The following is a 22,190-nucleotide window of genomic DNA, read 5'->3' as shown; positions in this document are numbered from 1 at the left end:
TCACTGTGATTTTTAATCATGCTAGTAAATAATTATGTGGAATCAAATGTCGTTTTGGCATACATCTATAAACCAATTGTACCAAATAGTCTGACCTTGTGACTCAAAGTTAAAATGTGGTTCTGAGTGTACACAGGAAATGTGAACGTATAGACCCTTTTGAGATTCAAGCCAATAAGGACGGTGAAACTCAATTGCTTATGAACATTGTGACTTAAACTTGTTTTGATGTTTCTGGTTTAGTTAAAAAAATGTCAGTTCTGTGTTGTGGCTTTTTACTGAGATTGGTCTTCTTTAATTTTAGATTGCCTTGTTAAAAGACCCTAACTAGCTGAGGAGGATGATGATGGAGATATTGTATCAAAGCAGTTTCTGGTATGTATCGGAAATGTTTTTTATCCACGTCTCAAATGCAGTGATACCATGCTTTTTAATTGCAATTGTAAGAGGACTCATTCGAATTGCAACGAGCAGCTAGGGATTCAGTTATTTGTAGAACATGGGGCCTAATTTGTGATAAAGCTTTAACCAACTTTTAAGGTATTCTGAACTGTTTCTATATCTATCAATGTATAACAAAGGTTCCTTTGCTTTCATGGTTGTGATCCCATTGGGTCATTTCACTTCTTGCACAGTTAAGCAATTATTTTATATTGGTCTTGGCAACAGTTGGTTTATCAACACATGCTCCTTAATCCCAGCCCTAATTTAATATCGTTACCCGCTACCAAAATTGTGTATATATTGTTGGCAAAATAATCTGATTTGTATTAATTATTGCCATTATGAGAAAGGAAGATGCAAAATGGATGCCAGTTCATGTAATCTAAGTTGTTATTTTTTGCATAAAACCAGAGTCTGAACTAACTAGATCTTCATCACAATTGGAGTAATGGCTTTGGATGCCCACATTAATCCAGGAAAAGAAGGAAGGATGCTGACAATTTTGCATTTATTATAGCTTTCCTAAATGTACATTTTACTACCAGATTATACATTATGTATCTGTTCAGATTTCAGAATTTTTCTAAATTAAGACTGATTATGGGCAATGTTTAGATTAGATTAATATTCCTTGTGGGCAATTTACTATATGGTTTTAAGACCAATACATGGTTATTAATACACATGTTAGAGAGACGATCTCTTATAGTCCAAGCTTTTTAAATTCTGAAATGCACCGAGAAATCCAACAGTAACTACCCGGTTTCCAGCTGAAACATTATTCACTTTGCACACTACCCCAGTCATAATGACTTGTCAAGTCTAGTGTCTAGAGCCTATATGCTACGGATACATGCGCGCGTTGTCGTCGAAAAATGACCAGGATAAAAGTGCTATGACGGACGTTTAAAGCTATATGCCGGGCCAGTTGATGCACACTATTAACTGGAATACTACGAAATACGCCAACTCGCAGTGTCACGATAGACTCGTATGGGAATGATTCAGCGAGTAATTCTACGTTTCTGCTTTGCGTTCAAGTAGCTAGCAAGCTAGCTAGCCAACGCGTGCTACGACTTGCTAGCTGAAAGGCCGGGGTAAGAATCAGAGTGGCCAGATTTGCCGTTATAGAATCAAGAGTTTTTTATTGATATTGCAATCAGCCGCTGTAGTGTTTACGGTGTAAGGAAATGTGTCAGCAAGAAAGCCGAGCCTGATAGTGCGGGTTTCTTGTGCGGCCTTTAGTGCAACCGCGAGGTAAATTAGTCAACAGTGATGTCAGGACTGGGATCGGGAACAGTCAAATAAGGGGTGCTCTAGCTATTTAGCTAAAGCCGAACGTATTTCGGTTTCCATGCATTGTGTTAGCGCTAGTGTCATATAGGCATGTATCGACATACGCTAGGTATTGTCTGAGCATTTCACCAACTCAAGGTCTGTTTCCTTAGTATATTTATGGCATAGTTTGACACTAGCAGCGTAGCATGCCAAATGCCAGTCGCAGGCAGCGACTACAACGCCAGCCATCTAATTATCAATTGAAGTAATTTGCTTTATGTCTGGTTTGTGCCTAGTTGTTAAAAAGTGGACCAATTGATGTGGCAAGTAGTTCAATTTGTGTTTCCCCTGACTTTAAAATAGCGGGTATTGCTGGCAGCCTCTGTGCTAACCGTAGCTTGCAAGCTATAACTAATGCTAAACCTCTTTCATGTTACTGGCATTGCGGACTGTTAACCAATTGTACTTGTTGGCTTAACTATTGGTTGTTTCGAGGGGACACGATGGATTGCAAAAACGTTGCTTTGTGTGTATATATCTATATCTATATAATGATGTGAATTAATCACGTAGAATCATTTGTTAGCCATCAAGCCACCGGCGGCTCGTCTTTATGCGAAGCCAATCAAAATACTCTCAATGCTTGACTAACGCAAACGTTTTCAATTGCAAATGTCCAACTGTGATTACTTGTCCATTGTATTTTGTCGTGTTTTTTTTTTTAAATGTCCAGGTCTTTTTAAACCAGTCGTTATGACTATTTTCTCTATCTTCTAACTTCATCTTATCTATCTATTTTTACACTACTAATTGCATGCTATGTTTAGCTGTAATCAAAATATTTGTACTGTCCATCTTGTGCCTTTCTGTTTCATTTTGGCAGAATCTTTAGAGGCTCCTTACATTTTCAGTTAAATTTGATGTGGTTTCAATCTTTCACTTTGCAGGTAAAGTGCAAAAAACATGCTGTTAAGTGGGTACTGCCAAACTACTTATTGTAAGTATAATACTTACGGTTCTACATAATGTTTATCTTACAATGTTTCAATTAAGGTAGCTTCTGGTTTGCCCTCTATGGCCTCATCCATACAACATCCAAATATGACATCCTAATGTTTTTTATGTGGTGTGTTGACAGGAGCCACAAATAGAAAGTAGCGACAATGAAGGTCGACAGAAGCAAGTTAAAGAAAACCCCTACAGAGGCTGTGAGTGTGTATACTGGTGACATTGTAATTAATTAGACTTACTGGCTGTTTACTGGGCTTTGTATTGAAATAACCTCTTGCCTTCTCCATACTTTGCAGCCTGCAGACTGCAGGACCCTTATAGAGAAGCTCAAGGCATGCAGTGATGAGCAATTGCTTGTGGAGCTTCAGCACATTAAGACCTGGAATATTGGAAAGGTAAACAATATGTTGGGAGCAGAGCTTATGTTTTTATTGAAGCGAAGTGCTTATTATATGCAATACCATTCTGTCAATGTTCATGTGGACCTAGCAATCTCAGTTTCAATACCGTAACAAATGGCAAAAGTTCCTCTAACACTGGCATTTTCTCCAGTGTGAGCTGTACCACTGGGTGGACCTACTGGACCGTTTCGATGGAATTCTATGCGATGCAGGCCAGACTGTGGAGAGCATGTCATGGCTGCTGGTGTGCGACCGGCCAGACAACGGGCACCTCAAGGCCCTGCTGCTGGCTGTGCTCAATTTCACCGCCTTGCTCATTGAGTACAGCTTCTCCAGACACCTCTACAGCTCCATAGAGGTAAGCTTTCACCCTGCACAGCTGCTTTTCACCATAGGGGATAAAACCATATGAATAATTCTAATGAATTTTCCTCCTTCCCTTTTGCTTCACAGCACTTAACCACCTTATTGGCGTCATGTGACATGCAAGTAGTCTTGTCTGTACTCAACCTGCTGTACGTGTTCAGCAAACGCTCCAACTACATCACAAGATTGGGGTCTGACAAGAGAACTCCTCTTTTGGCCCGCCTGCAACATCTGGCAGAGGTTTAACAATACAATGTCAATATCCATCTAGTTTATGTAGGTGTAATGACAGATGTATTTTAGAACATAGAATCTGATTGTGTCAATCTCCTTGTTCTTCTGTAGAGTTGGGGTGGAAAGGAGAATGGGTTTGGTTTGGCCGAATGCTGCAGGGATCTGCCCATGTCGGTAAATGCCAATTTACATAATCTCTTTGTGGAGTCATTCCAATTATTCCAGTGACTTGTTTTCTTTGTAATTAATAGTGCAACATTGAGATTAATGATTCTTTTTGGGGCACCAGAAATACCCACCCAGTGCCACAACACTGCACTTTGAGTTCTATGCTGAACCAGGCCCTGAGGTCAAAGTAGAGAGAAAAGTAAGCATTACAGATTTACAAAATAACACCTACACTATCTTTATTTGTAGTATATATTAAAATGTACCCTTTTTTCGTCAGCAGACAAGCAGTAACACACTACACTATATTCACATTGAGCAGCTTGACAAGGTAAAGTCAGACATTACTCTTCTTTGCATTATAGTTCATAATATGCTGCAAGGAAGTCCATGATGCATGGAAGTCTTTATTTTGTTTGTTTTACCTGTCAGTTGTTTGATTTTCCTGTGTTTTTTAGATTTCAGAGAGTCCGTCTGAGATCATGGAGTCACTGACAGTAATGTACAACATCCCAAAAGACAAGCAGACCCTTCTCTTCACACACATTCGATTGGCTCACGGCTTCTCTAATCACAAGAAGAGGCTACAGGCTGTACAGGCCCGCCTGCATGCCATTTCTATACTTGGTGAGCACGTAGTCCCATCCCAACACCATGGTTAGCAAGAGGTTCTGACTGTAGCAAATGCTGACATTATGCTGTGTTCCCTCCCATGCAGTGTACTCCAATGCGCTCCAGGAGTCCGCCAACAGTATACTGTACAATGGCTTGATAGAGGAACTGGTAGATGTGCTGCAGATTACAGACAAACAGCTTGTGGTAAGGACCGTGTCATCCCTGTCGTCAAAGCATGTTTGTGCGCGAATGGAGACAATCCATGCAAATGCATAATTTATGTGTCACAGTAGATTGTGTCAAGACTAGTTGGATAGAAAAAAAACTGTTTTAAATGTGCTTTCATTTTTTTTTCTAGGATATAAAAGCAGCATCTTTGCGCACTTTAACTTCAATTGTCCACCTGGAGAGGACCCCTAAGCTTTCCAACATCATCGACTGCACCGGGACGGCGTCTTACCATGGCTTCCTGCCTGTGTTGGTGCGCAACTGTATACAAGCAATGATTGGTAAGAGTTGCTAGTACCGCTGCAACTGAATTTCCATATACATGTTGCATGCAGTGCACCTGTAAACGAAGCGTGCTCATATTTAAATCGAATGGCTATTCAAAGTGCAAGTAAACCCACTGTTTTGTCTCTAATTCGATGAGGGGACATTGTGTGTGTGTGTGTGTGTGTGTGTGTGTGTGTGTGTGTCATAAATTTGTCGGTTTATTGCTTGTTAAGTCATTCTGTATGAGCATCTTAAAGAGCAATGTAGTTTATTGAAGCGGCCACACACGGGGGCATATATACTACAAGTATCCTGGAAGCCTAACCCTCGCTCGGTCACATTAACATCAAGCACTAACCAGACGTAGCTGCACTTAGCCACACCCACCGTGACATTAGCCTAACCTCTAGCCAACGATTTTGCTTCGTTGTGGTGTCACGAAAATAATAGTTTTCTTTATGGTTTTTACGCCGTATTTCTCTTAATTCCAGTACAAAATGGCATAAATTACCATAATGGGGTGAATATAAGACATTGAAAAAAATCCTTGTTTCCACAGACCCTCTGATGGAACCCTACCCACATCAGTTTGCCACTGCACTCTTCTCCTTCCTCTACCACCTGGCAAGCTACGATGCCGGAGGCGAGGCACTCGTCTCCTGTGGTATGATGGAAGCACTACTCAAGGTACCATCTCCCCCATAATTCACTTTACAAACTGCATGGATATGATCTAATGTGAATGCAACCATTATAAAGCAGAAGTTTTAAAATCAGAAGAGGAATTGTCCTCCTTCAAAGTTCAAATCAATCAATTCTACATTTAATCTAAATATTTTCTACCATTCTTTCCCTGAAGGTGATCAAGTTCCTTGGAGATGAGCAGGACCAGATCACCTTTGTGACCCGGGCGGTGCGAGTCGTGGACCTCATCACCAACCTGGACATGGCTGCCTTCCAGTCCCACACTGGCCTTACCATCTTCATCTCCAGACTGGAGGTGGGTGGCGGCGCTCTGCAATGCTCAGCGACATGAAGCACTTCTTAACCTACGGCGCATAGCCAAAGAGCTGCGTTCACTCTGTCCCCTGTCCGTCTGTCTCAATGCCTAGCACGAGGTGGACCTGTCGAGGAAAGAGTGCCCTTTTGTCATCAAGCCAAAGATCCAGAGGCCGAGCACAGCTACTGAGTCTGAGGACATGGACACAGACATGGACAGTAAGTTCATTTTATTTTCTGTAGATGTAATGACCTTTTTATTGTGTTCAGCAGATGCGATCACCGAATTATTCATTTGCTTTAATGGGCAAATGTATATAAATGTAACGTTTCTTATGATAGTGGTTGTGAACCAATTATGTAATTGCTCTTATTAAGCGGCATATAAGCCCTGCATTATTAGTTATTGTTGATTTCCTCAGCCGACAGAAATATGTTCTATAAATGTTCTTTCTAGGTTTCCAATCACATTGTACATAAGCTTTCCCTTTTAAAGGCCGCAGGTCTCATGTCTTATGATTTTAATTACACAATCAAGTTGTCGATAGCCTATGATGATTTTTTTAAATCGGCAATGGCTTTCAAAGATGCATATTTTGATAATTTTTTTAACTTGCTTTGATTAGTGTCAGAAGTCTCTATGGAGAGCAGCCCCGGCCCATCCACATCTTCTAGCTCTAGACCAGAAGTGGACCACCGAGTGCAGAGTGGCACAGCCAATGCACCGCGTGCAGGTAGGATCGAATGCAATCATACTGTCTCAGCATTCAAATGTTTATCTGGGGTGTCTAATGACATCCTTGTCGTCTCCCATAGGTATGCAGTGTATCCCCCAGAGAGCAGCTCTGTTGAAGTCTATGTTAAACTTCTTAAAGAAAGCCATTCAAGACCCTGCATTTTCTGATGGTATCCGCCATGGTAAGATGTGCTTTTATAACAATGCTGGTGGATGGCATATATCTAGTTTATTGTGTGGTTGTATGGGACTGATGGCTCCAAGTGTATATATGCTAACCTATGTGCTTGTGATTGCCTTTTTCCTCTAGTAATGGATGGGTCATTGCCTACCTCACTCAAGCACATCATCAGTAACGCAGAGTATTATGGCCCATCACTCTTTTTACTGGGTTAGTACTAAGTCATTCACAAGAAGAGATGAAATGGCTTTTGTTTGTGTGTTGTGGCATGGTATGTGTAGTTGTCGAATATGATGATAAACAAACCAACATCAACAGTTGTAAGCTTGGAGGATGCCTTTCGCAGGTTGGTCCTATGGATTTCTCATCATGTCTCTTCTCCTCCCCCTGTGTTGTCCTGTCCGGTCTGCAGCGACGGAGGTGGTGACGGTGTTTGTGTTCCAGGAGCCCTCCCTGCTCTCCTCCCTGCAGGATAACGGCCTCACAGACGTCATGCTGCATGCGCTGCTCATCAAGGACGTGAGTCCCCCAGCCCTCTGCCGTTCCTTCCTGTCTCTCTCTCCTTCGGGCTTCTCTGACGGCTCTCTCTCTCTTTCATGCCCCCTACTAAACAAATTTTTTCATGCCTTTTTATTTTCCTTGGAGCTTGATCCAGCACAGCCAGATGTCTTGCCTTTCGCAGGCGTCTCGCTGTCCAGATTCACTCAGCTCCCATCACTCCCCTCATTCTGGCTCCTCATGCCCCCTTAGCCCAGTATCAACATTTGCGCTGTTTCGCCTGTACATTTTCCTCCTATTGATGCTCCGTGCACCTCTCGGCCCCTGACCCCCCCCCCCCTCCCCCCCCGCTTCTCCTTCCCCCCCCTCGCAGTTAACCCGTCCCTCGCCACTCTCTCTCTCACCCTGTCTTCCTCCTTTTTTTTCTCTCTCTCCTGCCTATTCTCTCTCTCATAGTGTCTCTCTCTGCAGGTTCCCGCCACTCGGGAGGTGCTGGGCTCCCTCCCCAATGTGTTCAGTGCCCTGTGCTTGAACGCGAGAGGCCTGCACTCCTTCGTTCAGTGCCAGCCGTTTGAGCGCCTCTTTAAGGTGCTGCTCTCCCCGGACTACCTACCCGCCATGAGGCGGCGACGGAGCTCCGACCCACTGGGTGAGTCATTGGCTGTTTGACTCCTGTTAGAATCCTCTTTAATCGTTAACACTGGATATATAACTGTGACCGTGTACGCATGTCTGCTGCTACAGGGGACACTGCCTCAAACCTCGGCAGTGCTGTGGATGAGCTCATGAGGCACCAGCCCACTCTCAAGACAGACGCCACTACTGCCATCATTAAGGTTTGGTTTCCATTCATTTCAAGTTTTTCTCTCTCCGTCCTAATGAGAATAATACAGCATAGCGCATAGACACGAGTCTGACCGATGGTGAATTTGTTATATGACAGTTGTTGGAGGAGATCTGTAACCTTGGCCGGGCGCCGGAGTACATCTGCCAGAAGCCGTCCATCCAGAAGGCGGACGGCACAGTGGCCGTGCCCCCTGCCCGGTCCAGCCATGCTGCAGAGGAGGCCTCCAGTGAAGACGAGGAGGAGGAGGAGGCCCTCCACACCTTCAGCCAGCAGCAGGGGGAGCCAGAGAGCAACAGGCAGTCAGTTCCACTTGAACTGTATGACGCTGAGTTCACTTCACCGAGTAGAACCAACAACTCCTTGCAAGAGTTCTTGAGTTTTTTATTCAGTTTTTAGATTACATTTCACTTCATATTTTTCGAGTTGAACCTGTCAATTTGACAATGTTATGTTTTTGTTTGTAGGGTGGTTGGCACAGAGGAGAGAATACCTATTCCTCTCATGGATTACATCCTGAATGTGGTAGGTGTATACCTTTTTTTTTTAGGGCTCTTCTAACGGTTCACACGCAAACCCTTTTTTATAAAAATTCAATGTGTCCGCTTTCCAGATGAAGTTTGTGGAATCCATACTGAGCAACAACACCACCGACGACCACTGTCAGGAGTTTGTCAACCAGAAGGGCCTCTTGCCCCTGGTCTCCATCCTGGGCCTGCCCAACCTGCCCATAGACTTCCCCACCTCTGCTGCGTGCCAAGCCGTGGCCGGTGTCTGCAAGTCCATCCTGGTAAGCAAAGAATAAATAACGTTCACCTCCCCCCCACCGATGCACTGCGGCAGTATCCATTTAGTGGATTGGGATTAAAGCGAGCCTCTCTTCCCTCCCCTCCCCGCCCTTGTCCCAGACGCTCTCTCATGAGCCTAAAGTGCTCCAGGAGGGGCTCTGCCAGCTGGACAGCATCCTCACGGCCCTGGAGCCCCTGCACCGGCCCATCGAGGTCCCCGGCGGCTCTGTGCTACTCCGAGAGCTGGCCAACGCCGGCCACGTCGCCGACGCCACCCTGTCGGCCCGCGCCACGCCTCTCCTGCACGCGCTCACCGCAGCGCACGCCTACATCCTCATGTTTGTCCACACCTGCAGAGTGGGACAGGTAAAGCACGGATGTCTTTGCTTGGGGGACTTTCCTTTTAGGATATGCAATGACGCTGCATAAACTCGCGATCAGTAAATCTTGATGGGACGACAATATGGTTTTAAATTATAATAGCCTGAGTAGTATTTAATATACGTTTTCATATAATCAATAATGTTGTTTTGGTTGGCCAAGTCATTGTTGCTGTTCTGGGATTTGAGGATGTTTTCTTGTTGTGTTGGATCAGAGTGAAATCAGAGCCATCTCTGTGAACCAGTGGGGCTCCCAGCTTGGCCTGAGTGTCCTCAACAAGCTGAGCCAGCTGTACTGCTCTCTGGTCTGGGAAAGCACCGTCCTGTTGTCCCTCTGTACCCCCAACAGGTGAGGCCCCTTACACGTCCTCCTTTCTCCCCTGCTTGTCGTCTTGCTGATCTTTAACCTTCCTCCTGTCTGTGATTCGGATGCTGATCTTTAACCTTCCCCCTGCTGTGCTGCAGTCTACCACCTGGCTGTGAGTTTGGGCAGGCAGACATGCAGAAACTTGTGCCCAAGGAGGAGAAGCCTTCTGGCAGCGCCACAGCGACCCCGGCGTCTGGCTCCAGGAGAACTGGTAAGGGGACTTTTTAAATGCAATCTTCATCGGTTCAGTTTGTTGGTTGGATTTGAGTCAACCCGACTTTGTCCATTGTCCTCCCCCCCAGCTGAGTCTGAGGCAGTGGCTGTGGACTCGTCAGCCGGCGGTCTGCTGGAGGGCATGGGTCTAGACGGGGACACGCTGGCTCCCATGGAGACGGATGAGCCCACCGCCACCGACCCCAAGGCCAAGTCCAAACTGACGCCAGCGATGGCCACCCGGATCAAGCAGATCAAACCGCTGCTCTCGGGTAAGAACCATCCCTTGCTTTTAGTTATATTAGACATGTTGGTGTAATTCTGCCTATCCTCAGTATTTTCTCTCTGAGCATCGCTACAGCCGGATTAAGCTTAATACTCCCATGAGTACCTTTCATTACCAGCTAATCTCCGATCCCCTCCCTGCAGCCTCATCGCGTCTGGGCAGGGCTCTGGCTGAGCTGTTTGGGCTGCTCGTCAAGCTGTGTGTTGGCTCCCCTGTGCGCCAGCGTCGTTCCCATCACGCCACCAGCACGGGCACGGCCCCGACGCCAGCGGCCCGTGCCACCGCCTCCTCCCTCACCAAGCTGCTCACCAAGGGCCTGAGCTGGCAGCCGCCACCCTACACCCCCACCCCCCGATTCAGGTAAGTCTTCTTCTCTTGACTGATGCAATCCAGGTGATGATACCTGGATGTATTATTGTTTCATACATGTTATTTAATGAGGAACTCCATTCCTTGCAGGCTGACCTTTTTCATCTGCTCCGTGGGCTTCACGTCTCCCATGCTGTTTGATGAGAGAAAGTACCCATACCACCTAATGCTGCAGAAGTTCTTCTGTTCAGGCGGTCACGATGCTCTGTTTGAGTAAGTTCTGCGTTTCACTTTTTTAAACCCTTTGCACAGTGATTTATTCAAGTGAGGACAAACCTCTTTTGGTCTACTTGTGGAATCACAGCATGACCCGAGAACAAGATAATTATCTGTCTTCATGTCTGTGTTCCTCCCCTCTGTAGGACCTTTAACTGGGCTCTGTCGATGGGCGGTAAGGTGCCCGTCTCTGAAGGGCTGGAGCATACTGATCTGCCCGACGGCACTGGGGAGTTCCTGGACGCCTGGCTGATGCTGGTGGAGAAGATGGTGAACCCCAGCACCGTGCTGGACTCTCCTCACTCTCTGCCCGCCAAGGTCCCCGGGGTCACGCCCACGACGCCCCAGTTCAGCGCCCTGCGGTTCCTCATCGTCACGCAGAAGGTTGGTAACCATGGAAATGACTGTCAGTAAAATCAGGAGGTTTAAAATTGTTATCCGTGGATAATTGAAAAGGCGCCTGGTTTCAGATGAGTGTCCCTGGCCAGATGTCTGCTATAAATTGAACACTTGTCTTCTCTCCCTAGGCTGCGTTCAGCTGCATCCGCAGCCTGTGGAACCGGAAGCCCCTCAAGGTGTACGGAGGCCGCATGGCCGAGTCCATGTTGGCCATCCTCTGCCACATTCTGAGGGGAGAGCCGGTGATCCAGGAGCGCCTGGGCAAGGAGCGGGAGGGCACGGCACGGCCAGAAGAGGAGGGGGCTCCCGCGGGGCCTCCGGCACCTACCGGGGCCCCCGGAGCTGCTCCGACCGCAGGAGAGGGCACCGCTGCCCCTGGGTCGGCCCCGGCTGCACCAGCCGCCGCCGGCTCAGCGGAGGACGCCACCAACTCGACCAACTCCACCCCTCGTCGGGAGCCCCAGGTCAACCAGGCGCAGCTCACGCAGGTAGGGTGGATGAGTCCCCAATTACCACTGGGCGGGCAAATAAAGGGATGTTGGGAAGGCTTTCATGTTTTTCGTTTGAATATTGCCTTTCACACCTTGAATGATTTAAATTGTAAAGCTATGGGAAAATGAAAAATAAAATCTGAACCTGTACTTCACTTTTTTTGGCTGAAGTGAGGAACAGTCTTTCCCAATGTGAAACCTTCGAGTATAATTGCTGTTTTCATTAAATGTTGTCAGCCCCGCTTTGAATAACAAAAGTACCTTTTTGTAGAAAGCTCTCCGCAGGAGATCTAGAAATAAGAATAGGGCTTGTGTTGGTTTTGAACATGAGAGGCGGAGGATGAACGAGGCACATCTCCCATAGTGGGTTCAGCAGGTTTAGGAGCCATCAGGCAGAGGGGTGATTGACAGGCCAGGTGTAGAGGGAGGCGGAGGGAGTGGGCGGGAGGTAGAGAAAGGAAAGGAGATTGATAGTTGTCAAGGTGAACCTTCAGGATTCATTTTTCTCAAGAAGGGTGTGGAGAATTTTAATCAGATGAATAAGATAAGTGCGGAGGCGGGTACGGTATGATTCATTTCTTTGTTGAAGACGACCACTCCAGTTATTAAAACGTCAAAGCACATTCATGCGTACAAGACATTCACCCAATTTTCATAATGGTAATTAGGGTTTTGACTTTTTTGCCGACCTCCTATGCCTCTAGTCTGATCATCATCGCGTCCTCCCTCCCGTTATCTTGTTTTCATTGCCCCTGGTTCTTTGTGTTTCTCCAGCTGATGGACATGGGCTTCTCCAGAGAACATGCCATGGAGGCCCTGCTGAACACCACCACTATGGAGCAGGCCACAGAGTACCTGCTCACTCACCCGCCCCCCCTTCTCAGCGGCGCTGTTCGGGTAAGCTTTCCTCTCCGACATGGTGCGCACGTGCACTCCCACACACAGATGCATACACACAGGTATCCATTGTCTCCCTTCCTCCCCATACAAATAATATAAACACAGGCCAGACGTAGTGAGTGTTGCTCTTCTCTGGTTCCCTAGGACCTGACTATGTCTGAAGAGGACCAGATGATGAGGGCCATTGCCATGTCACTAGGACAAGAGGTTAGCATGGAGCAGCGCTCTGACTCTCCCGAGGTGCGCCATCCTCGCTACTCGCATTATGTAAAGACACTGACGCACTCGACCGCACACTCTTACCCCCCGCTGCCCTCGCCTCTGTTCAAACCACCCGCTGCTAAAGAAAACCTCATGAATAAATGACGGGTCACTTTCGGCTGCGGCTGCTGCAGCCATTATCCCTGACTCGGATCCTCCCTCCCCTTCCCAGGAGGCGGCGAGGCGGCGCGAGGAGGACGACCGGCGGGCCCGGGAGCGGGCGGAGGAGGAGGAGGCCCGCTGTCTGGAGCGCTTCATGGAGGCGGAGCCCCTGGACCCCCAGGAGCTGCACGCATTCACGGACTCCATGCTGCCCGGCTGCTTCCACCTGCTAGACGAGCTGCCCGACACGGTCTACCGCCTCTGCGACCTGCTGATGACGGCCATCAAGAGGAGCGGCCCCGAGTACCGAGACCTCATCCTGGGCCAGGTGGTCCACCAGGTCCGTGGGCTGATGCGCCTCAAATCTCGTCGCTCGCATTTTGGTGATTCATTTGTTCCTTCTGCTCTGCACGTCGATCTCATCCTGTGTGGGTGGGTTTGTTTCCCTGTGTGCAGGTGTGGGATGCGGCCCGTGTGCTGATCAAAGCAGCGGAGCCCCTGACAACCAGTGACACCAAGACGGTGGCTGAGTGGACCAGGCAGATGGCCACGCTGCCGCAGGCCTCCAAGCTGGCCACGCGCATCCTGCTGCTCACGCTTCTCTTTGAGGTGAGTTATCTTCACAACCTATCTGAGATTATTATTTATTATTCTAAAGTTGAACAAATATTGTTTTTCCATTGTGGACGTGGTCTCTTCCAAACTAGATTTATTCCCCAGTGCTGGAGTTTAACTGACTTGAGCGTGTGCTCTGCCCTTTTCCCTGACAGGAGCTAAAGCTGTTGTGCACCAGGGTGGTGGAGCGAAGTGGAATTCTTGACTTGCTGATTAAGCTGCTTGAGGTGGTGCAACCCTGTTTGCAGGCTGCCAAGGAGCAGAAGGACATCCAGACCCCAAAGTGAGTCCTTAATCATTCTAGGGACGAGAAAAACGACTGCCTCAGGGATATCAATCACTGTGGCGTAAATGCCAAAGCACACAGTGTGTACATTATGGAAAGTAATCCATACCCTATTTCTTTACAGATGGATTACCCCAGTTCTTTTGCTTATTGACTTCTATGAGAAGATGGCCGTTTCTTCAAAGCGCAGAGCACAGATGAACAAGGTTAGCATCCACCAGCTCGGAGAAGGCGACGATTCACCACTGCCTCTTTCTTGCATTCTATGTGCCTCTAAATAATATATGAACTATCTTCTTATTCGTGGCACCTTTATTTATTTTTTTGCACCAGTACCTGCAGCCTAACGGCAACAACTGGCGGTGGTTTGACGACCGCTCTGGCCGCTGGTGTAGCTACAGCGCGTCCAACAACAGCACCATCGACTCAGCCTGGAGGGCCGGGGAGAGCAGTGTGCGCTTCACCGCCGGACGGCGACGCTACACCGTCCAGTTCAACACCATGGTGCAGGTATGTAGCGTCACCGTGGCAACCACCACCACTGTTTCATCCTAAAGCGGAGCCAGTAGTCGTCGGCTTCTGATCCCACTCTGATGGAACGGCTTGTATTTTCTCACCACTGCCAGGTGAACGAAGAGACGGGCAACAGGAGGCCAGTGATGCTCACCGTCCAGAGAGTTCCTCGGTTGCCCAAACCCTCCAAGACCGGGGGCGCGGCGGACTCGGAGAGAGAGGAGGGAGAGAAGACCAAGCCGGAGGAAACCCAGACTGAAGGTAACTGGGGGCCTTGGTTAGGGAATGGGAAGCGTTTGGTTGTGATGATTATAGCTCTTTAACCTGTGGATGTACTCGCCTGTTTAACATAGTTGGTCCCACAGCCCTCACAGCAGAACCGGGCGCAGCAGTGGAGATGGCCGCCCCCAAAGAGGACACCAGTCCGCCGAAGGACGCGACGTCGACGGGACCCTCGGCCCCGCCGGCGGACCCGGACCCCGCCCAGGGCACGGACATCGCCGTGGAGGGCCTGTCCGAGGACATGACCACGGTGCTGATCCGCGCCTGCGTCAGCATGATCAGCGTGCCGGTGGACCCCGACACCCTCCACGCAACGCTGCGCCTTTGTCTGCGCCTGACGCGCACGCACCACTACGCCATGATGTTCGCCGAGCTGAAGAGCACCCGCATGATCCTGGGGCTCACCCAGGTCTCCGGGTTCAACGGCTTCACCCCCCTCGTCACCCTGCTGTTCAGGCACATCATCGAGGACCCGGCCACACTGAGACACACCATGGAGAAGGTGGGCGTTTGATCCGACACGGGGTTCCCCTTTCTCAAAATGACACCACGGGTGAATAGGTCTGACTGTGGTTTTAAACCTTGTGCAGGTGGTGCGGTCTGCCGTCACCAGCGGAGCGGGAAGCACCACCTCCGGGGTGGTGTCTGGCAGCCTGGGCTCCAGGGAGATCAACTACATCCTGCGTGTGCTGGGCCCTGCCTCGTGCCGCAACCCTGAGTGCTTCGCAGAGACGGCCAACAGCTGCATCCGCATCGCCCTGCCCGCACCGCGAGGCGCAGGCACCGGTAATCCAGACGACCGCATCGTATTCACATGGGTGCCTGATCTGGAGGCCTTGGGTTTAGGATTTGGTGTCTCTTTTGATTTGACACGGTATCGGCTAAAAACATCGTAAATGGCTTGTCCTGTATCCAGGCACGATTTTTGAAACCTGACACGGTGTTGACAATCCTCTGTAGTAGCCAAGTTGTGGTTTTCAGATAAAAAACAAAAAATTGCCTTCAGTCAGAGCAGTGGGTCTTTATCGCCGTCTGGTGGTCATCTGGTGCAATTGCGGTGGTTAGTCCTGAAGTGGGGAGTCTAATTTCAAAATGTATCAATGGGTTCTCGATCTATTCACCTTTTTGTCTTATCACATTTGCGTCAGATGTTCAGTCTGGCCCTATAGTGCTATTATTGGATATACTATGAAATAAGAAATGTATCTCAGGCAGACATTAATTGTCCCTTGACAACAATCTCACAGGTGCTATCTTTCTTTAGGTACCTATATTATAACGTATAGCCCTTGTAGTTGTGGAGATACTCTATTCACTTTGTGTTCATTTAGGCAAGTACCTGAGATGGAGGCCTCGTGAGGGAAGAGGTTAATGAATCTGTATTCTTTCTCTCAGTGTCTGATGACGAGTTTGAGAACCTGCGCATCAAAGGGCCCAATGCCGTGCAGCTGGTGAAGACCACCCCCCTCAAGCTATCCCCGCTGCCCACCATCCCAGAGACCATCAGGGAAGTCATCTGCGACATGCTCAACGCTCTGGCCGCCTACCATGCACCTGAAGAGCGTAAGACCACCCGACCAACAAAGTTGTCTTTTCATCCACCTTCACTTCTGTTTGGATCCTCATGGTGTGTTTTGTTGCCATGGTTCCAGCCGAGCGTCCAGAGGAGCGTGCTGCGGCGGCGGCGGCGGCGGCGGTGGTGGTGCCTGGGGGCCAGGACCTGTCCCAGATCCTTCAGGATGTCGGGGACGACGTGTACCAGCAGTACAGGCTCACCAGACAGGGCAGCGACTTTGACTCACAGTCTGCCTTCCACATCAATGTAAGTCCTTATGACCGTGATCCTGTTATCTTGGTCTGTGGCTGGGTGTGTTGTGGTTGTGTGTTGAGTAACGGTTTCAATGACTAACATGAGCGTTGCTACTTCCAGCCCCAGGTGTTCGCTGCAGATGGAGCTGTGGCTGACTCTTCCCAGTCTGGCACACCCCAAGGCGAGGGTAAGATATGTTTTGTTATTTATTTCGTAATGTCTGCTTTCAATCACCATGTCATGCCACATGGCTTGGATTCTGAACATCTGTTTTTTGTCCTCGTTCCTAGCCTCCACGCCGGAGGAGTTGCGTGAGGAGAAGAAGGAGCAGGAGGGAGAGAAGGGCGCCGGCACTGAGGAGAGCAAAGCGGCTAAGGCCAAGGCTAGCAAGCCTCTGATGCCCACCTCCACCATCCTCAGACTGCTGGCCGAGTTGGTGCGCTCCTACGTGGGTATCGCCACACTCATCGCCTCCTACAGCTACACGGCCGGACAGTCGGAGCTCATCAAGGAGGTGGGTACAATGCCAAAGCCTCCTCTCCAGTGCCGCCTGGCATCGGCGCGTTATCCTAGCGCTTCTATTGTCCTTTATTCTGACCTTCGCCCTGTTTTTTTTTTTTCCCTCTCAGGACTGCAGCGTTCTTGCCTTCGTGTTGGACCACCTGCTGCCCCACACCCAAAACTCTGAGGACAAGGACACGCCCGCACTGGCTCGACTATTCCTGGCCAGTCTGGCGGCCGCCGGCACCGGCACGGACGCGCAGGTTGCCCTGGTGAACGAGGTGAAGGCTGCCCTCAGCAGAGCCCTGGCTATGGCGGAAGGAGCAGAGAAGCACGCCAGGTAATGACGGCACCAGTCAGACTCTTTTCCACACAGTCTTATCCCCGCAGAATAGTTGTATTAACCTCTGGTCCGTCCACCACAGGCTCCAGGCAGTGATGTGCATCATCAGCACCATCATGGAGTCCTGCCCCTCCACCTCCAGCTTCTACAGCACGGCCACTGCCAAGACGCAGCACAATGGCATGAACAACATCATCCGCCTCTTCCTCAAGAAGGGCCTGGTCAACGACCTAGCACGTGTGCCACACAGCCTCGACTTGTCTAGGTGGGTCTTTCACCTGCACTGTAACAACGTTTAATTATGGTAATTTACAGTCAAATATTGTTATTGTATCAATAACTTACATGTATTGTTTTGCTACTCTGCGCACTTCAGTCCCAACATGGCAAACACAGTGAATGCTGCCCTCAAGCCCCTGGAGACCCTCTCTCGTATCGTGAACCAGCCCAGCAGTCTGTTCGGGGGCAAGGGAGGCTCCAGCAAAAACAAGGCTGAACACGACACCGTGGGCGCTGCCAGGGACAGCAACAGCAACACCACGGACCAAGGTGCCCACACGGCTCAACATTCTTGTGCATTCTTGCTTTATTTAGATGGCCACCGAGTGTTCCCGGCTGCAAGCTGATACGTGGTGTGTGTTTCTAGGAGAGCCAGGTGAGGCGGAGCCCGTGGAGGGAAGCAGGGTGCCGGGAGCGGACAGTGACCTGATGGACGGAGAGACGGAGGCGGACACGGTGGTGATCGCTGGTCAGCCAGAGGTCCTCAGCACTCAGGCCATGCAGGTGCATAACACTACATTATCTCACACTTTGCTTTACTGGGTATAGAGTGCCTATGTTGGCATGAGTTGCTCAGTGCTTACTTGCTGAGTGGATTTGTTTGTGTCCTTGGGTAATTACCTTCTGCCCTTGTGTGTTTTATGTATAGGTGGAGAATGAGTTGGTGGATCTGATTGATGAGCTTCTGGAACGGGACGCTGTCACAGTAAACAGCACCATTATAGGTAAGATACGACGCCTCCTGCTGAAAGCCTCTTAACAGCAGCTCAGGGGGTAGACGAATATGTAATTCATGGCACAGCTTGATTCTACTACAGCTAGTGTTCCTTTTTATGGGCTGCCATTCAGTAGGACGCAGTGGTGAAGACGAATCACAGGAGGATGTGTTGATGGATGAAGCTCCCTCGAATATTAGCCAGACTTCCACTCTCCAGGCAAATCGGGAAGGTATGTCCGCTCCACATAATGAACCCCTCAGTTGATACTAGCATGTATCCATTTATTGACATGAGTTTCTGGTGCAATTAATAAATAATGGATTATTTGTATGTTTTCTTTATCAGACTCCATGAACATCCTGGAACCAGAGGATGAAGAGCACACACAGGAGGAAGATTCTAGTGGCAGCAATGATGATGAAGACAGCCAGGATGAAGAGGAGGAGGAGGAAGAAGAGGAAGAGGAGGAGGACCAGGTCAGAAGGATGAATGGAAAGCTGTTGAAGGAGCCAGTTGTCGAAAAGGAATGTATGCTCATATTTTCACTCACCTCAGGATGACGAGGAAGGAGACGAGGACGACGATGACGAAGGTTCGGAGATGGAGTTGGACGAGGACTTCCCGGACATCAATGCGGCGCCTCACATCCGCTTCGAGAGGTTCGACCGGGACGACGACCTCATCATCGAGTTCGACAACATGTTCTCCACAACCGGTACGCAAGACTTCCCCTTCCACTCTTACCACGGGGCATAAAAGCACCATCTTTATGACCTCGTTTTCAAAATGGCCGTGGCGTTGTGCTTGAGCTGTCGCCCTAATGTCTGCCAACTGTTCTCTCTATTGTGTTCCTCCGTCAGCTGACATCCCTCCCTCCCCAGGCAACATCCCCAGCTCCCACCCCCTGATGGTGCGCCACGCCGACCACGGCTCGCTCACGCTGGGGGCCGCGGGCACCAGCAGCCGCCTGGCACAGGGCATGGGCCGCAGCCAGCGCACGCTGCGCCAGCTCACCGCCAACGCCGGCCACACCATCCACGTCCACTACCCCGGCAACCGCCAGCCCAACCCGCCCCTCATCCTGCAGAGGTGAGGAGCGAAATGTCCCAACGCCATATGGGTTCGCTTCAGGCGTCTAGCAATTCGATCGGGCCCTTCACTGTACCTCTGGACACTGGTTATTGGTTGATCCAGAGGGTTGTGACGTACTGGAAATGACAAACTTTGCATTGCAAACGTTTGGATTGCATACATTTGCTCAGATGGGTGCAGCTTGTTGAGCAGTGAGTCAGTCTGGGTGATTAACCAACTGTCCATTCCTCCCTCTCCCAGACTGCTGGGCCCCAGCGCAGCAGCGGACATCCTGCAGCTCTCCAGCTCCCTGCCCCTGCAGTCCCGCGGCCGCGCCCGCCTCCTGGTGGGCAACGAGGACGTGCACATCATCGCCCGCTCGGACGACGAGCTGCTGGATGACTTCTTCCACGAGCAGAGCAGCACCGGAGGACAGGCCGGTGAGGACCCCTTATTGAAGGGCCGTTGGGGTCTTTAGGGTTAGGGGCCATTGTTTGTTAACATCCTTGACTTGGAGTTTATGGGGAGAAACACAGCGAGTTTGCCGAAGCCGAGCGAGCAGGTATTCTGCAGACCAGCTCGGCTTTTGGAGTACTTTCTTAAAGTTGTAATTTAAGTCTTCAACTTTGTCCTGACTACTTCACTTGTCATAGTCTAAATGATGTACACTCCATAACATCTGGAATTGCTCTTCCCAGGCACTCTCTCCAGTATCCCCACGGCCCTGACCAGGTGGACAGATGAGTGCAAGGTGCTGGATGCCGAGAGCATGCACGACTGTGTAGCAGGTAGGCTCATCTAGCACGCTGTCGGCTGTCGCGCATCGATTGCAACATTCTCCAACCTCTGTGTGTGTTCTTCAATCCCCCCTGACGTGGTGTGTGGTGTCTCCAGTGGTGAAGGTGCCAATCCTGCAGCACCTGGAGAGCTTGCGAGATGAGGAGCTGGAGGAGCGACGGGAGAAGAGGAGGAGGCAGCTGGCTGAGGAGGAGGAGGCCAAGCAGAGCGAGCGGAGGGCTTCGGGGGCGGAGGACAGCAGGGAGCAGAGCCTGCAGGTCAGCAGATGGAGAGAGGTCTGTGTGCTCATCATACGAAAAGCAATGCTTTGGCGATTGAGATGTAGGATAAAGTTTGATGTTTATTTTCTCCTTGCTCAGGGTCCTGGATTGGGGGTGGTCAATGGCGCAGAGAACACTGCAGGTAGTCTGAGCTTACTTTACTCTTCTGGCTACAGATGATGTACATGCATCTTTGTCTGGACTCGACGCCGTCTCCTGAATCTTCAGCAAGTGACAAGCCGCGGATCAGAGCGTGCTGTGGGATGAGGTAGTAGTTTGTATAGTTTTAGGATCACACCAGATCTGGGAGATAACTATACAGTCTACTGTCTTTCTCACAGCGATGCGACATCAACTCTACAGTCTCGGCTGCTCCAGTGTGCAAACACTGAACAGCGGAGGTTTATATTTCCATGTGGGCTCTGCAAATACTTCACAAACTGACCTTTTCAAATACTGCCGTGTTAATTCATTTATTAGTTTCTCTCGACTGCGTTTTTTTTCAATCCGTTTACATTTCCATAATACATTTCTCTAGCATGTCCTTGTATATTAATGTCCGAATCTGGCTATGCTGTGGTGAGGTAGTAAGTTGTGTTGTTGTTGGGGATCAGGATTATTCACCCCGTTCAGGAGATAACTATACAACTTACTGCCTTCCTCAGTGTAGGCCCTGAACATCATGGTGGTGTGCAACTATAACGACATAATATTGTTAAAGTCTAAGCGATTACAATAATACAACGCACTTACTGTGCTCTTGGGCATGTGAACTCTGAACTTTTTTTCTGCATTGCTGTTCCAGAAGGTGAGCAGGCCCACGGTGCTCCTGGGTCCTGCCTGGATCCCCCCAGGGTCTCTGAGGGCTTCCTCACAGCCCCTCCATCAGGAGAGGTGACCCCCACCACCCCTGCTCCGCATGAGCAGGCCCTAGTCTCCCTGGAGACTGCCATCAGCCAACAGGTCCATCAGCCTATTGCTGACCTGCTGCTTGCGGAGTCGCACGCCAGCTCGCTGGCCGCCCTGGCCGTAGCAGAGGCCTCCCAAATGGAAATGTCCCCGGCCCCCACAATCGGTGAGAGAGGAGGAAGTGGTGGTGGTGGAGGAGGTGGAGCAGTGGACGGAGGCAGGGAAGGTAGAATAACTTTAAAGACGCCTCTCATACAAACAAATGTGTGCCAGGCTGGTAGCCAACCTCTGATCTTCGCTTGTTAGAAACCACGTTTACTGTTTTTGACGTGACTCCGCTAACCCCCATGGTGGGCGCGTTGTTCCTCTCAGCCTCCCTCAGTCCAGATATTGCCGAGCCTGTTGCGGTGGGCGTGTCGCAGCTGGAGGGGTCGCCCATGGATACCAGCAGCCCTGCTTCCACCACGCTGGAGGAAGCCACTCCCAACCCCGCCCAGACCGCCCACCTCTCCCAGGAGCTGTCGGGCAGCGCTGGCAGTGCGGACAGCGGGCTGACCGACAGGCAGACGGACGCAGAGACTGGGTTAGCTCCATGTTGTGCTACTGAGCCCACCTCTATGTTAGGTCCGTTGAGCGTCAGTTGAGCCACACTCGGCGTACTCGAGATTTAATTTGGTGCCTCTGTTCTGTCCAGATCCACCACTGTCTCGTCACCCGGGGAGACCATGCCCCGGAGTGACAGCGCTGATAGCCAATCCCAGG

General features: G+C 49.8%; 1 protein-coding gene across 1 annotated transcript; it reads left to right on the top strand.

Moving 5' to 3' along the window:
• Positions 1–381: 381 nt before the first annotated feature.
• On the top strand, positions 382–22,189 carry huwe1 (HECT, UBA and WWE domain containing E3 ubiquitin protein ligase 1; the record flags this gene model as incomplete). The annotated part of the gene is made up of 62 exons (XM_056597047.1): positions 382–1,541; positions 2,670–2,719; positions 2,861–2,930; positions 3,030–3,128; positions 3,286–3,492; positions 3,588–3,740; positions 3,846–3,908; positions 4,024–4,101; positions 4,186–4,233; positions 4,361–4,529; positions 4,621–4,721; positions 4,876–5,026; positions 5,572–5,699; positions 5,872–6,012; positions 6,125–6,230; positions 6,638–6,745; positions 6,828–6,929; positions 7,058–7,138; positions 7,341–7,447; positions 7,898–8,075; positions 8,171–8,262; positions 8,370–8,572; positions 8,738–8,795; positions 8,884–9,060; positions 9,179–9,424; positions 9,654–9,787; positions 9,904–10,016; positions 10,108–10,290; positions 10,448–10,664; positions 10,764–10,886; positions 11,036–11,273; positions 11,417–11,776; positions 12,554–12,676; positions 12,824–12,919; positions 13,113–13,382; positions 13,499–13,651; positions 13,813–13,940; positions 14,068–14,149; positions 14,277–14,453; positions 14,570–14,717; positions 14,810–15,240; positions 15,329–15,524; positions 16,134–16,301; positions 16,391–16,560; positions 16,669–16,735; positions 16,839–17,062; positions 17,178–17,389; positions 17,475–17,657; positions 17,769–17,941; positions 18,039–18,175; positions 18,321–18,396; positions 18,521–18,619; positions 18,736–18,866; positions 18,946–19,105; positions 19,251–19,479; positions 19,723–19,901; positions 20,160–20,249; positions 20,356–20,534; positions 20,619–20,661; positions 21,325–21,654; positions 21,801–22,011; positions 22,123–22,189. Coding segments are annotated over exons 3-62 (9,141 nt in total), but the record flags the coding sequence as incomplete, so codon positions are not given.
• Between the last annotated feature and the right edge of the window lies 1 nt (position 22,190).

This window comes from Gadus chalcogrammus, chromosome 1 (genome assembly GCF_026213295.1).
Source record: "Gadus chalcogrammus isolate NIFS_2021 chromosome 1, NIFS_Gcha_1.0, whole genome shotgun sequence".
Taxonomy (NCBI): Eukaryota; Metazoa; Chordata; class Actinopteri; order Gadiformes; family Gadidae; genus Gadus; species Gadus chalcogrammus.
Note: the sequence above shows the minus strand (reverse complement) of the source record. Positions and strands in the feature narration are given on the sequence as shown.